The sequence below is a fragment of the Poecile atricapillus genome, chromosome 4 (assembly GCF_030490865.1).
Source record: "Poecile atricapillus isolate bPoeAtr1 chromosome 4, bPoeAtr1.hap1, whole genome shotgun sequence".
In the NCBI taxonomy this organism is placed as follows: domain Eukaryota; kingdom Metazoa; phylum Chordata; class Aves; order Passeriformes; family Paridae; genus Poecile; species Poecile atricapillus.
The window spans coordinates 74,905,622-74,922,032 of NC_081252.1; the positions used below are offsets into that span (position 1 = coordinate 74,905,622).

At 58.0% G+C, this 16,411-nt stretch overlaps 1 protein-coding gene across 2 annotated transcripts; it reads right to left on the bottom strand.

Annotated features, from left to right (window-relative positions):
* Window positions 1-3,175: 3,175 nt before the first annotated feature.
* LOC131578691 (C-type lectin domain family 4 member F-like) lies at window positions 3,176-9,656 on the bottom strand. 2 transcript variants are annotated; one of them, XM_058837729.1, is made up of 7 exons: window positions 9,490-9,656; window positions 7,241-7,570; window positions 5,709-5,789; window positions 5,160-5,201; window positions 4,776-4,927; window positions 3,420-3,532; window positions 3,176-3,333 (listed from the first exon to the last, which is right to left on the bottom strand). In XM_058837729.1, the coding sequence occupies exons 2-7, from the start codon at window positions 7,428-7,430 to the stop codon at window positions 3,177-3,179; spliced, it is 735 nt and encodes a 244-aa protein (XP_058693712.1). In that variant the 5' UTR covers window positions 7,431-7,570; window positions 9,490-9,656; the 3' UTR covers window position 3,176. The 2 variants fall into 2 exon arrangements, with proteins under 2 accessions (XP_058693712.1, XP_058693713.1); XM_058837730.1 differs by lacking the exon at window positions 9,490-9,656 and having other exon boundaries at window positions 7,241-7,629.
* Between the last annotated feature and the right edge of the window lie 6,755 nt (window positions 9,657-16,411).

A 16,411-nucleotide genomic window follows, 5' to 3' on the forward strand; every position in this document is an offset into this window, starting at 1 on the left:
ATATGGACACCATGGATGGGATATGGACACCAGGATGGGATATGGACACTGGGGTGGGATATGGACACCATGGAGGGGATCTGGACACTGGGATGGGATACGGACACCAGAGCGGGATATGGGCAGAACCACAACCCCAGGAGGTGACAGCGACACCCCCAGACCAGGGGTTGCTCCTTATGGGGGTGACACGGCCCCTCCAGCCGGGAGATCCGCCCTTCACCTGCACTTCCTGGGGGTTCTCAGCAGCCACCCTCTCCTTGTCCCTTCCCCCAGCCATGTCCCCACCCTGCTCAGGCCATGCCCCCAAAATCCCTCCTCAACCTCTCCCCGCTGCTCCCCCCGCTCCTTCCCGCGCTTTAAGCCACGCCCCATTCAATGACCCACCCCCTTAACCCATTCCCGCCTTCAATTGGCTGCATCTCCCGTCAATCATCTGGCCCCGCCCATCTTTTTTGCTCACTCATCGAGTACTTCCGCATAATCTCTGCCTCCACCCTTCCCTTGCTTTTATTGGCTGAAGGTCCCGCCAATCATTATTCTGACCAATCAGCTGCCGCTACTCTCTGGCCCCGCCTACCACGCGCTCCCATTGGCTGATACCGCGTTTGTTTTGAATATAAATCTCATTTTGTCCGGCCCTTTGCTTTATTTTTTCCCACATTTTCCTCCTTTTCTTTCCTCTTTGTAAATTCCCTTTTTCCCCCCTTTTTTTTACCCCCTTTTTTTCCACTTTTATTTCCATTTCCTACCCTTTTTTCACCCCTCTTTCCCCATCCTTTTCAATTCTCCTTTTCCTCCTCTCCCCCATTTTTATTCCCTTTCCCCCCCTTTTTTCCTCCTTTTAATTCATTTTCCCTATATTTCCCCTTTTTAATTCTATTTTTTCTCCCCTTTCCCCCTTTTTATTCTTCATTTTCCCCATATTTCCCCTTTTTAATTCTATTTTTTCTCCTCGTTTCCCCCTTTTTATTCTTTTTTTCACCGCCGGAAACTTCCAAAGCGAGAAAATCCTTTAAATCCCCTTTTTTTGGGGCTTACTTTTTTTTTTTTTTGTTGGGGGGGTGGGGGTTTTTTGATTATTTGATTATTTATTATTTATTATTATTTATTTATTATTTATTATTATATTTATTTATTATTTATTATTATTATTTATTTATTATTTGGGTTTGTTTTGGGGATTTTGGCTTTTTGGTGGTATTTTGGATTTTTGGAGGGTTTTTGTGCGTAGTTTGGATTTTTTGGGGGTTTTTTTGGGGTTTTTTGAGGTATTTTGAGGTTATTTCAGTTCGTTTTGAGTATTTTTTTGGGGTTTGGGGTTTTTCTGGGGGGGGTTGTGGATTTTTTAGGTTTTTTTTTTGTATTTTTGGGGTGGTTTTTTTTTGGTTTTTTGGAGGGGTTGGGATTTTTTTGGGGTCTTTGGGGTTTTTTGGGGGGTTGAGTTGTTTTTGGGGGGTCATATTGACTCTTATTTGGGTTTTTTTCGGGTTTGTTTTTTTTGAGTGGATTGCTTTTGGATTTTTTTGGTTTTTTTCTGTATTTTGGGGGGTATTTTGGGGTTTGTTTGGGGTTATTTTGATCTTATTCAGGTTTTCTGGGTATTTTATATATTTTTTTTTTTGGGTGTTTATTTTCGGTTATTTTGGATTTATTTGGGATTGTTTTGGGGTTTTTTGGGGGGGATTATTTGAGGATTATTTTGGGATTATTTGGATTTATTCTGGGGGTTTTTGGGTTGCATTTTTTGGCCTTTTTTGTTCTTTAAAGCAATTTATTCTCTGCTCAGCCGTGATTAATTCGAGGGGGATGTCCCCAAATGTCCCTGGGGGGGGTGGGGACCCCAAAATGGCCCCGGGGGGGGGGATGGGACACTTTAATCAGGGAGGGATTTGGGGTGGGGGTGGGGAGGGTGACACCGGGACGGGGGACCTGGATTGGGGTTGGGGACAGCTTGGATTGGGATGATCCCACTGGATATGGGGGATGAGATCCCTAAAAAAAGGGGGACGATCCCTCTGGATTGTGGGATTGATCCCACTGGTTTTGGGGGATGATCCCTCTGGATTGGGGGATTGATCCCTCTGGATATGGGGGATGAGATCCCATTGGTTTTGGGGAATGATCCCTCTGGATATGGGGGATGATCCCTCTGGATTGGGGGATTGATCTCTCTGGTTTTGGGGGATGATCCCATTGGTTTTGGGGGATTGATCCCTCTGGTACTGGGGATGAGATCCCTCTGATTTTGGGGAATAATCCCATTGGATATGGGGATGAGATCCCATTGGTTTTGGGGAATGATCCCTGTGGATGTGGGGTTGAACCCCCTGGATAGGGCGATCATCCCACAGGATTATTGGGGTCACACAACTGGTTTTAGGGGATGATCCCACTGGACAAGATCCCTAAATAGGGGGGGGTGATTCCTCTGGATAATGGGGATCATTCCATTGGATTGGGCGGGGTCAGACCCTTGGACAGGGGGAGATGAACCCTTTGGATAAGAGGGATCATCCCACGGGATGGGAGGGACCATCCCACTGATTTTTGGGGAACTGAACCTCCTGGATATGTGTGGCATATAAATAAAAAATAGGATAAAATTGATCATCCCACTGATTTTTGGGGGATTAAATTTCCTGGATATCAGGGGAATCATCCCACAGGATAAGAGGGATTATCCCACAGGATGGAAGGGATTATCCCACAGGATGGAAGGGATCATCCCACAGGATGGAAGGGATCATCCCACTGCTTTGGGACGATCTGAGCCCCCTGGATCCAGGAATCCTTCGGGATCAGTGGGATCACCTCACTATTTCCAGAGTTTCCCAACCCCCTCCCTGGGGAGAGCTCTCTGGGGACCCCGAGGGGACACCGAGGGGGCCCCGAGGGGACATCAGGGGATCCCGAGGGAACACCGAGAGGACATCAGGGGACACCGAGGGGTCATCAGGGCACCCCGCGGGGACATCAGGGGATCCCGAGGGAACCCCGAGGGGACATCAGGGGACACCGAGGGGTCATCAGGGGACACGGAGGTGACATCAGGGGATCCCGAGGGAACACCGAGGGGACATCAGGGGACACTGAGGGGTCATCAGGGGACACCGAGGGGTCATCAGGGCACCCCGAGGGGACATCAGGGCACCCCGCGGTGACATCAGGTGACATCAGGGGGCGCTGAGCTCCCTCTGGCACACCCAGGGGAAGCTGAAGTTGCAGTTGTGGTCGTTCCAGAGCCCCGCGCCCACCGGGTGGATCTGGGCGCAGCTCTCCCCTCCCCAGCGGCCGTGGTCGGTGCTGTCCGGCTGGCCCGGAGCCCAGAAACTGCCCGGAACCGCGTTGGGGACAGCGCTCAGCGCTCGGGGACAGCGCTGTCCCCAAGTGTCCCCCGCTGTCCCCACCCCGCTCACCTGTGCTCCGGGGAATAGGGGGTCCCGTCCGCCCAGCGCCAGGAGCCCCCCGGGCCCGTGGCCGCCAGCCCGATCCAGTAGGTGCCACCACGGGCCTCGCGGGCCAGGTAGGCCTGGGGACAGGGGAGGGGACACGGGGACAGGTGAGGGGACTTGGGGACAGGTGAGAGGGGACTTGGGGACAGGTGAGAGGACATGGGGACAGGGGAGGGGACACGGAGACAGGTGAGGGGACATGGGGACAGGGGAGGGGATATGGGGACAGGTGAGGGGACAGGGGGACATGGGGACATGGGGACAGGTGAGGGGACAGGTGAGAGGGGACATGGGGACAGGGGAGGGGACATGGGGACATGGGGACACGGGGACAGGTGAGGGGACATGGGGACAGGTGAGAGGGGACCTGGGGACACGGGGACAGGTGAGGGGACAGGTGAGAGGGGACATGGGGACAGGGGAGGGGACATGGGGACATGGGGACACGGGGACATGGTGACATGGGGACAGGTGAGGGGACATAGGGACACAGGGACAGGTGAGGGGACATGGGGACAGGTGAGAGGGGACCTGGGGACATGGGGACAGGTGAGGGGACATGGGGACAAGGGAGGGGACATGGGGACAGGTGAGGGGATATGGGGACACGGGGACAGGTGAAGGGACATGGGGACAGGTGAGAGGGGACCTGGGGACACGGGGACAGGTGAGGGGACACGGGGAGGGAGGGTGCAGGTAGGAGGGGGCGGGGGACAAAGGTTGGGGACAATCACGGCCAGGTAAAGGGGCACAGGCCGGGGTTGGGGACAGGGGCTGTGAGCAGGATTTGGGGACAGGATTTGAGGACAAGATTTAGGGACAGGACAGGATTTGGGGACAGGGGCCATTCATGGGATTTGGGGACAGGATTTGGGGGCAGGAGAGGATCTGGGGATGGGGGCTGTGCACAGGATTTGGGGTCAGGATTTGGGGACAGGACAGGATTTGGGGTCAGGATTTGGGGTCAGGGGCTGTGCACAAGATTTGGGGTCAGGATTTGGGGTCAGGATTTGGGGACAGGACAGGATTTGGGGACAGGATTTGGGGTCAGGATTTGGGGTCAGGGGCTGTGCACAGGAGTTGGGGACAGGATTTGGGGACAGGACAGGATTTGGGGGCAGGATTTGGGGTCAGGATTTGGGGTCAGGGGCTGTGCACAGGAGTTGGGGACAGGATTTGGGGACAGGACAGGATTTGGGGGCAGGACAGGATTTGGGGACAGGATTTGGGGCCAGGCCCATAAAGGTGCTCAGGCAGTCGCTGCTCAGGAGGGAGGGGACAGGACAGGACAGGAGTGGCCGTGGCTGTCCCCAGCCTCACCTGCTCCTCGGCGCTGGTGACAGAGGCCAGGTGCGCGTGTGTCACCGCGCAGGCGGCCTCGGCCGCGGCCCAGGGCTGCCGCTGGCCCGAGAACAGGTAAATCTTACCCCGGTGGTAGCGCCAGCCCAGCGCCAGCCCCTGCAGCCACCGGCCTGCGTGGGGACACGGGACACCCCTGTCACTGCCTTTGTCATCTCCCTGAGCCCAGCACCCGGCCACACCCCTGTCACACCCCATGTCACCGCCTTGGTCACCTCCCTGAGCCCGGCACCATGTCACACCCCCCTGCCGCACCCCTGCCACACCCCCTTGTCACATCCCCCCTTGTCACACCCCTGTCACCACCCTTGTCACCTCCCCGTGTCACCTCCCCGTGTCACCCACCGAGCCGGTCCTGCCGCCGCTGCGCCGCTGAGGGGCTGTCACCTGTGGGGACACGGGGACACGGACAAGGGTTGGGGACAGGGACAAGGAACAGGGATTGGGGACAGGGGATGGGAACAGGGTTTGGGGACAGGGACAAGGGACAGCAGGTAAGGACAGGAACAGGATATGGGGACAGCGTAGGGACAGGGACTGTGGGCTGGGGACAATTTGGGGACAGGGACTGTGGGCAGGGGCTGTGCACAGGATTTGGGGACAGGCCAGGAGCTGGGGACATGCCAGGATTTGGGAACAGGACAGGATTTGGGGACAGGACAGGATTTGGGGACAGGACAGGAGCTGGGGACAGGACAGGATTTGGGGACAGGACAGGATTTGGGACAGGACAGGCCAGGATTTGGGGACAGGACAGGATTTGGGGACAGGAGAGGATTTGGGGACAGGAGCTGTGCCCGGGGCCAGCGGGTGCAGAACGGGGGCTGCAGGCAGGGTCTGGGGACAGGGACCGGTGACAGGTTGGGGACAGGGCCGGTGCCGGGGGTCCCTCACCGTCACTGTCGGGTCCCAGGGGGTCGGTGGCCGCTGCCAGCTCCGCCCGCGCCGCCCGCAGCTCCCCCCGGCCCTGCACGTCTTGGGGAGGGGACAGGGCCGTGACAGGACCCCCGACACTGCCCATGTCACTGTCACCTCCTCACCCTGTCCGAGTCACTGTCCCCTCCTCATCCTGTCCGTGTCACTGTCCCCTCCTGACCCTGCCCGTGTCCCTGTCCCCTCCTCACCCTGTCCGAGTCACTGTCCCCTCCTCACCCTGCCAGTGTCACTGTCCCCTCCTCACCCTGTCCATGTCACTGTCCTCTCCTCACCCTGTTCCCTCCTGACCCTGTCCGGGGGTCACTGTCCCCTCCTCACTCTGCCCGTGTCACTGTCCCCTCCTGACCCTGCTCATGTCACTGTCCCTTCCTGACCCTGCCTGTGTCCCTGTCCCCTCCTGACCCTGTCCGAGGTCCCTGCCCCCTGCCCGGGGACCCCCGACCACTCCCCGCCCGTTCCCGGAGCCCCCTGCCCGCTCCATTCCCAGCCCCCTCCCCATCCCGCTCCCCGCTCCCAGACCATTCCCAGCCCCCTCCCCACTTCCCGTCTCTCTCCCCAACCCCCTCCCCGCTCCCAGCTCCTTTCCCAGCCCCTCCCCCGCCCTTTCCCAGCTCCCTCCCAAGCCCCCAGCCCCTCTCCTGCCCACGCCCAGTCTTATTCCCACCCTCTCCCCAGTTCCTCTCCCAGCTCCCTGCCCTTTCCCAATCCCATTCCCCTTCCCAGCCCCTCTCTCAATCCTTTCCCAGCCTCTTTCCCACCCCCCGCCCACTCCTAGCCCCTCTTCCAGGCATTCTCCCAGTCCCTGTCCTCTCCCAGGCCGTCTCCAATCCCTCCCTTAACCCCAATCCCTCTCCCAGCCCCTTCCCCAAACCCCAATCCCACTCCCATCCCCTTTCCCAAACCCCAATCCCTCTCCCAGCCCCTTCCCAGCCCCTTTCCCAAACGCCAATCCCGCTTCCAGCCCTTTCCTAACCCCTCCCAAGCCCCCAGCCCCACTCCCAGTTATTCTCCCAAACCTCAATCCCACTCCCAACCCCTCTCCAACTCCACCCAAGCCCCCAGCCCCACTCCAGCCCCACTCCCATCCCCTTTCCCAACCCCTCCCAAGCCCCCAGTCCCACTCCCAGCCCCTCTTCCAGTCATTCTCCCAAGCCCCCAGCTCCACTCCCATCCCTTTTCCCAACCCCTCCCCAAATCCCAATCCCACTCCCAACCCCTCCCAAGCCCCCAGCCCCACTCCCAGTTATTCTCCCAAACCACAACCCCACTCCCAGCCTCCTCCCCAAACCACAATCCCTCTCCCAACCCCTCTCCAACCCCTCCCAAACCCCCCAGCCCCACTCCCATCCCTTTTCCCAACCCCTCCCAAACCCCCAATCCTCCCCCCAATCCCTTTTCCCAACCCCTCTCCCCCTCCCTGACCCTTCCAGCCCCTCTTCCACCCCTTCCCCATCCCTGTCCCCGCCGCTGTCGCCGCTGTCGCCACTCACAGAGGGTGCCCAGCGCCGCCAGCGCCACCGCCAGCAGCAGCAGCGCGGCCGTGCCCAGCGCCCGGCGACACCCGGGACACCGCGGGGACCGCGCCGGTGGCGGCGGCAGGGCCGGCCGGGGGTCCCCGGGGGCCCGGGGGGGCGGGTACCGGATCTCCAGGGTCTCGTACAGGTCGGGGCTGTCGGGCATGGCCTTGGGGACACGTCGGGGACAAGGACGGTGGTGCCTCCGCTTCCTGCCCCGTGCCAGCGGGGGAACAGGAACCCCGCTGGTGCCACCCGCCCGGCGTCACGCGTGTCCCCACGCCCCCAGGGGACAGCCAGCCCGACCTGGGGACGCGCAGGGGTGAAGCGAGTGGATCCTGCGGCCAGCCCTGATTGTCCCTGGGTGTCCCTGTCCCCATCCTTGTCCCTGACTCTGTGTGTGATCCTCACCCTGTCACTGGTCCCTGTCCTTGTGTCTGTCCCTCTGTGTTCCCACTCCTGTCCCCATCCTTGTCCCTGACTCTGTCCTTCATCCTGTCACTGAACCTGTCCCTGTCCCTATCCTTGTCCCTGACTCTATCCCTGTCCCCACCCGTGTCCCCACCCCTGTCCCTGATCCTGTCCCCATCCTGGTCCCTGACTCTCTCTGTCCCCACCACCGAACTTGTCCCTGATCCTGACCCTCCCTGTCCCTGATCCTGTCCCCGATCTTGTCCCAGTCCCCAGTCCCGATCCTGTCACTGGACAGCTCCCTGTGTGTCCCTGTCCCTGTCCCCATCCTTGTCCCTCTGTCCTTGATCCTGTCGCTGAACCTGTCCCTGTCCCTGACTCTGTCCCTGATACTGTCCTTGTCCCTGCTCTTATCCCTGTCCCTGTGTGACCCTGTCCCCATCCCGGTCCGTGACTCTGTCCCTGTCCTCGATCCTGTCACTGAACCTGTCCCCTGACTCTGTCCCTGATTCTGTCCCTGTCCCCTCTCCTGTCCCCATCCTGGTCCCTGACTCTCTGTCCCCATCCCTGTCCCTGTCCCCATCCCTGTCCCTGGCTGTCTGTCCCTGTCCCTGGCTCTGTCCCTGATCTTGACCCTCCCTGTCCCCAGTACTGTCTCTGATCTTGTCCCCATCCTTGTCCCTGTCCCCAGTCCTGATCCTGTCACTGGACTGGTCCCTGGCTCTGCCCCCGATCCTGTCCCCATCCCTGTCCCCATCCTTGTCCCTATCCCTGTCCCTGACCCTGTGTCCCACAGATTTGTCCCTGTCCCTATTCCTGACCTGGTCCCAGTCCCTTTGAACCCAGCTCCATCCCTATATCCCTGTATCCTTGTATCCCTGAATCCCTATATCCCTATATCCCTGTATCCCTATATCCCTGTGCCCCTATATCCCTGTGTCCCTGTATCCCTGAATCCCATCCCTATACCCCTATATCCCTGAATCCCTGTACCCTTGAATCCCTATATCCCTGAATCCCTGTATCCCTGTGTCCCTGTATCCCTCTATCCCTGAATCCCTCTATCCCTGAATCCCTGTATCCCTGTATCCCTGTATCCCTATATCCCTGTGCTCCTATATCCCTGTGTCCCTGTATCCCCGAATCCCTATATCCCTGAATCCCTGTATTCCTGCGCCCCTGTATCCCCGTGTCCCTATATCCCTGTGCCCCTATATCCCTGTATCCCTCTATATCCCTGTATCCCATCCCTGAATCCCATCCCTGAATCCCTCTATCCCTGAATCCCTGAATCCCTGAATCCCTGAACCCCTGAATCCCTGTATCCCTGTATCCCTGAACCCCTGCATCCCTGAACCCCTGTATCCCTGTATCCCTGAATCCCTGAATCCCTGTATCCCTGTGTCCCTGTGTCCCTGTGTCCCTGAATCCCTGAATCCCTGAATCTCTGAATCCCTGTATCCCTGAATCCCTGTGTCCCTGTGTCCCTGTGTCCCTGTGTCCCTATATCCCATCCCTATATCCCAGTCCCCACAGTTCCACCCCAAGCCCCCTCTACCCCAATTCACTTCTCCCACCCTCAGACCCCAAAATCCCAGGGAAACCCCGGAATCCCAGTGGGATCCAACTCCCCCATCCCAACCCCACCCCTGGGAGGGTTCCTCCGCCTTCTCCTGGAATCCCAGGATTCCTCAAATCCCATCAATCCCATTCCCAGGTGGCCCCAAGCCCCGTCCAACCTGACCTCGGACACTTCCAGGGACGAGGAATCCGTGTGGCAAACCCAAATTCCTTGGAATTTTTGGGGTGCTGACCTCATCCTGCTCCTCTCTTTTTTCCTTCGGCTTCCCGCTCCTCAAGAAGGTTGGGAATCCCTGGAATGGGCTCTCCCAAGGGAACATTCCGGCGGCCACACCGATCCCACGGGAATTCCGGGATCGTTGGGATGAAGCTTTTAATCAACCCCATAATCCCGGAACGGTTCCTGTTGGGAAAAAAAAAAACCCCAAAACCACAATTCCGGGCTGGAACTCTCGGATTTTTTACCTTCCCAGATGGAATTTCCCATGGATTCAGCTCCTTCTGGATCCAGGGGAGCCTCGGGGGGTGTTGGTGACAGCCGGGGGGTGACTCAGGCCGGACGTTCCCCAATATCCGCGGGAATGGGGAAGGAAACGGGAATTGCGCAAAGCGGGGGGATGGGGACAGGGGGTGACAGGGACGGGATTTCCCGGGAGGGGACGGATCCGGTGGGATCAGCCTGGGTGTTCCCAGGGGACCCTGAATCCCAAATACCCCCGCCTGGGGAGGATTCACCCAGTTTGGGGTGAATTTTGCCATTTTTGGATGAATTTTCCCATTTTTGGGGTGAATTTTCCCATTTTTGAATGAATGTTCCCATTTTTGGGGTGAATTTTCCCGTTTTGAGGTGAATTTTCCCCTTTTTGGGATGAATGTTCCCATTTTTGGGGTGAATTTTCCCATTTTTGGACTGCATTTAACCATTTTTGGATGAATGTTCCCATTTTTTGGGTGAATTTTCCCAGTTTGGATGAATTTTCCCATTTTTTGGATGAATTTTCCCATTTTTAAGGGGAATTTTCCCATTTTTGGATGAATGTTCCCAGTTTGGGGTGAATTTTCCCATTTTTGAATAAATGTTCCCATTTTTGGGGTGAATTTTCCCATTTTTGGATGCATTTTCCCATTTGTGGGGTGAATTTTCCCAGTTTGGGATAAATTTTCCCAGTTTTGGGGTGACCTGACCCAGTTTGGGGTGACTGGATCAATTTTTGGGGTGAATTTGCCCAGTTTTTTGGTGACTAGATCCAGGTTTGGGGTGAATTTTCCCAGTTTTGGGGTGCCTGGACCCAGTTTGGGGTGACTGGATCCAATTTTGGGATGAATTTTCCCAGTTTAGGGGGAATTTTCCCAGTTTTCTGGTGTCAGTGCCCAGTTTGGGATGAGTTCACCCAGTTTTGGGGTGAATTTGGCCAGACTGGGTTGACTGGATACATTTTTGCGGCAAATTTTCCCATTTTTGGGGTGTCACTGCCCAGTTTTGGGGTGAATTCTCCCATTTTTGGGCTGACTGCTCCCATTTTGGGATATCAGTGTCCATTTCTGGGGTGACTTCTCCCAGTTTTGGGGTGTCTGTTCCCAGTTTGGGGGGTTTCAGTGTTTCTTTTTGGGGTGTCAGTGCCTATTTTTTGGGGTTTCAGCGCCGAGATTGGGGTGAATTTGCTCAGTTTGGGGTTTCTGTGCCCATTTTGGGGTGAATTCTCACATTTTTGGGCTGGCAATTTACAGTGCTTGGGATTTCTGTGTTCACTTTGGGGTTTCTGTGCCAAATTTGGGGTGAATTCTCCCATTATTGGGCTGGCAGCTCCCAGGGTTTGGGGTTTCTGTGCTCACTTTGGGGTTTCTGTGCCCATTTTCGGGTTTCTGTGCCCATTTTGTTGTAAATTCTCCCATTTTTGGGCTGGCACCTCACAGTCTTTGGGGTTTTTTGTGCCTACTTTGGGGTTTCTGAGCCCATTTTGGGGTGAATTCTCCCATTTTTGGCCTGGTACCTCACAGTGTTTGGGGTTTCTGTGCCCATTTTGGGGTTTCTGTGCCTACTTTGGGGTTTCTGTGCCCATTTTGGGGTGAATTCTCCCATTTTTGGGCTGGCACCTCACAGTCTTTGGGGTTTCCATGCCCATTTTGGGGTTTCTGTGTTCATTTGGGGGTTTCTGTGCCCATTTTGGGGTAAATTTTCCCATTTTTGGGATGGCACCTCACAGTTTTTGGGGTTTCTGTGCCAAATTTGGGGTTTCTGTGCCCATTTTGGGGTCGCCCCTGCGCGTCCCCTGCCCTCACCCAACGCGACCGCCGCCGGGCTCTGACGTCACAGCGGGGTGTGACATTGACGTCACCGCGTGGGCGTGGCCCTGACGTCACCAGGCTCACGGGGCGCCCCCTACCGGGCCACCTGGGCAATGGCGGGGGGGTCCCCGCCGTCCCCCGGAGGTGACAGGGGACAGCGGAGGGTGGCATTGTCCCCTGGCCCCGCGGGGGGTTTTGGGGTGGCCCTGGGAATGTGGGAAAGGAGCCCCCACCCCATTCCCCATGGGAATCCCGTGGGATAAAGCCGGTCCCCCCACAGTGACCCCAAATCCTTCCCCCAGAGGGATTTGGGGTCCCCTGGTGTCCCCCCTGGTCCCGCTGTCCCCATTTGGGGTCCTGTAGGGCGCAGATCCCAAAGGAGCCCATCCCGGGGATCCCAGCTGGAATGGGAATGGGGACGGGGAGAGGGAACACACCGGGATCAGCGCGGGGAGGGGACAGTCCTGGGGGAGGGACGGATGGACACTGGGATGGACAAATGGACACTGGGATGGACCAATGGACATTGGAATGGACACTGGGATGGACACTGGGATGGACACATGGACACTGAGATGGACAAATGGACATTGGAATGGACAAATGGACACTGGGATGGATGAAGGGAGGGATGGACACTGGGATGGATGGATGGGTGCTAGGACAGAGAGATGGACAGGGTCATGGATGGGTGGACAGTGGGATGGATGATGGATGAATGATGGATGATGGATGGATGATGGATGATGGATGATGGATGATGGATGGATGGATGGATGATGGATGATGGATGGATGATGGATGGATGATGGATGGATGATGGATGATGGATGGATGATGGATGATGGATGGATGATGGATGGATGATGGATGATGGATGGATGGATGATGGATGGATGGATGGATGATGGATGGATGATGGATGGATGGATGATGGATGATGGATGATGGATGGATGATGGATGGATGATGGATGATGGATGGATGATGGATGGATGATGGATGGATGGATGATGGATGGATGGATGGATGATGGATGGATGATGGATGGATGGATGGATGATGGATGATGGATGATGGATGGATGATGGATGATGGATGGATGATGGATGGATGATGGATGGATGATGGATGGATGATGGATGGATGGATGGATGATGGATGATGGATGGATGGATGATGGATGGATGATGGATGATGGATGGATGATGGATGGATGATGGATGGATGGATGATGGATGGATGATGGATGATGGATGACGGATGGATGATGGATGATGGATGGATGGATGATGGATGATGGATGGATGATGGATGGATGATGGATGATGGATGGATGGATGATGGATGGATGATGGATGATGGATGGATGATGGATGGATGATGGATGGATGGATGATGGATGGATGATGGATGATGGATGACGGATGGATGGATGGATGATGGATGGATGGATGGATGATGGATGGATGATGGATGGATGGATGATGGATGATGGATGATGGATGGATGATGGATGGATGATGGATGATGGATGGATGATGGATGATGGATGGATGATGGATGGATGATGGATGGATGGATGATGGATGGATGGATGGATGATGGATGGATGATGGATGGATGGATGGATGATGGATGATGGATGATGGATGGATGATGGATGATGGATGGATGATGGATGGATGATGGATGGATGATGGATGGATGATGGATGGATGGATGGATGATGGATGATGGATGGATGGATGATGGATGGATGATGGATGATGGATGGATGATGGATGGATGATGGATGGATGGATGATGGATGGATGATGGATGATGGATGACGGATGGATGATGGATGATGGATGGATGGATGATGGATGATGGATGGATGATGGATGGATGATGGATGATGGATGGATGGATGATGGACAGATGATGGATGGTGAGATCAGTGCAGCTGTTGTTGGATGGGCACCAGGATGGACAAGATCATGATGACATCTCATCCACCATCTTCATCAGATGGACACTAGGATGGACAGGGACATGGATGGATGGACACTGGGATGGACACTGAGATGGACATGGGGATGGACATGGGGACGGTACAGATGGATGGGAGATGGGCGGAGTCATGGATGGATGGATGGACAGACACTGGAATGGATGGAGGCACGGACAGATGGACACCGGGATGGATGGATGGATGGACATTGGGATGGACAAGAACATGGACACCCAAGGTGGACACTGGGATGGATGGGGATGTGTGCAGATGGATGTTGAGATGGACACCAAGGATGGATGGACACAAGGATGGATGGACAGAGGGATGGACAGAGGGATGGACACAGGGATGGACACAGGGATGGATGGACACAGGGATGGATGGACACAAGGATGGATGGACAGAGGGATGGACAGAGGGATGGATGGACAGAGGGATGGATGGACAGAACGATGGACAGAGGGATGGATGGACAGAGGGATGGACAGAGGGATGGATGGACAAAGGGATGGATGGACAGAACGATGGACAGAGGGATGGATGGACAGAGGGATGGACACAGGGATGGATGGACACAGGGATGGACACGGGGATGGACATGGGGATGGATGGACACAAGGATGGATGGACACAAGGATGGATGGACACGGGGATGGATGGACACAGAGATGAACAGAGGGCTGCTGGGATGGACGGGGACATGGACAGATGGAACCCCTGAGACCTATTTGGGGTCACCCCGGGGTGTCCCTGGGGATTCAGAGGGGTCTCCCCGGGATACCCTGGGAGCAATTCAGGGTGACCCTGGGACCAGCTCGGGGTCACCCCAGGGACACATTGGGGTCACTTTGGGGTACCCTTGGCACCTGTTTGGGGCCTCTCCTGGGTGTCCCTGTGGCTCCAGTGGGATCTCCCTTGGCTTGTGTCCAGAACCTCTTTGGGGTCATCCCAAAGTGTCCCTGGGCCTGTTTGGGGTCACTCCAGAGTGTCCCTGGGGCCGGTTTGGGGTCACTTTGTGCCATCCCCGGCCCCCATTTGGGGTCACCCCGGGGGACACATTGGGGTCACTTTGTGCTACCCCTGGTCCCTGTTTGGGGTCACCCCGAGGAGTCCCGGGGGACACATTGGGGTCACTTTGTGCCACCCCTGGTCCCCATTTGGGGTCACCCCGAGGGACACATTGGGGTCACTTTGTGCCACCCCTGGCCCCCATTTGGGGTCACCCCGAGGGACACATTGGGGTCACTTTGTGCCACCCCTGGCCCCCATTTGGGGTCACCCCGAGGTGTCTCGGGGGACACATTGGGGTCACTTTGTGCCACCCCTGGTCCCCATTTGGGGTGACCCCAGGGGACACATTGGGGTCACTTTGTGCCACCCCTGGTCCCCGTTCAGGGTCACCCCGGAGGACACATTGGGGCCACTTTGTGCCACCCCTGGTCCCCATTTGGGGTGACCCCGGGGGATACACTGGGGTCACTTTGTACCACCCCTGGCCCCCATTTGGGGTCACCCCGAGGTGTCCTGGGGGACACATTGGGGTCACTTTGTGCCACCCCCGGCCCCCGTTTGGGGTCACCCCGAGGTGTCTCGGGGGACACATTGGGGTCACTTTGTGCCACCCCTGGTCCCCATTTGGGGTCACCCCGGGGGACACATTGGGGTCACTTTGTGCCACCCCTGGTCCCCATTTGGGGTGACCCCGGGGGACACATTGGGGTCACTTTGTGCCACCCCTGGTCCCCATTTGGGGTGACCCCGGGGGACACATTGGGGTCACTTTGTGCCACCCCCGGCCCCCGTTTGGGGTGACCCCGGGGGACACATTGGGGTCACTTTGTGCCATCCCCGGCCCCCATTTGGTGTCACCCCAGGGAGTCTCGGGGGACACACTGGGGTCACTTTGTGCCACCCCTGGTCCCCGTTTGGGGTCACCCCGAGGTGTCCCGGGGGACACATTGGGGTCACTTCCCGCTACCCCCGGGCCCCATTTGGGATTTCCCCGGGGTCTCTCCGTGGCCTGGGGGGTCACTCCCGGGGGTCTGTCCCGGGGGTCTCCCCTCGGGGTGCCCGGCGCCCCCCGCGCGGCGCGGGGAGGGACCGCTCCTCCCCGGAATGATGTCAGCCTGGCCGGCCGCGGCCCCCGCCTCCCCCGGCGGCTCCGGCCCTGCCTCCCCGGGGAGGCGGCGGCGGCGGCGGCGGCGGTGCCGGGATGGCCCGGGCCGGTGGGGCGGCGGCGGGGCGGCGGCAGCGGGCGCTGCTGCTGCTCATGGTGCTGCTGCCCGAGCCCAGCCGCCGGGGCCGGCCCGGGGGGAGGCGGAGGCGGCGGGGAGAGGGCGGTGATGGCGTTCCCGGGACCCCCGGGCCGCCCCCCGGCCGCCCGCTGCTGCTGCTGCTGCCGCTGCCGCCGCCGCCGCCGCTGCCTCCGCCCCGCGCCGCCGCCGCCGCCGCCCGCCCGGTAACGGAACCGAGCCCCCGCCCCCGGCCGGGCCCCCCCGGCCGCCCGCACTCCTCCCCTGCGCCTCGGCCCTCCCTCCCCGCCTGCCTCCCTGCGAGCCTCCATCCCTCCGAGCCTCCCTCCATCCCTCCACTCCTCCTCCTCCGAGCCTCGCTCCATCCCTCCCCGCGCCGCGCTCCATCCCTCCACTCCTCCTCCTGCGAGCCTTCCTCCAGCCCTCCTCTCCCTCCTTCCATCCCTCCACTCCTCCTCCATCCCTCCCTCCAGCCCTCCTCTCCCTCCCTCCATCCTTCTACTCCTCCTCCGGGCCTCCCTCCATCCCTCCCTCCGGTGCCGCGCTCCATCCCTCCACTCCTCCTCCGAGCCTCCCTCCATCCCTCCCTCCTCTCCCTCTAAGCCTTCCTCCCTCCCT

Excerpts from the sequence above, each read along its gene's own strand:
- LOC131578691 (XM_058837729.1), bottom strand. The coding sequence starts at position 7,430 with ATGCCCGACAGCCCCGACCTGTACGAGACCCTGGAGATCCGGTACCCG. Across the intron at positions 5,790-7,240 it reads GGCGGCGCTGGGCACCCTCT|ACGTGCAGGGCCGGGGGGAG; the intron begins GTGAGTGGCGAC and ends CCCCTCCCCAAG. Across the intron at positions 3,533-4,775 it reads TCACCAGCGCCGAGGAGCAG|GCCTACCTGGCCCGCGAGGC; the intron begins GTGAGGCTGGGG and ends CCCTGTCCCCAG.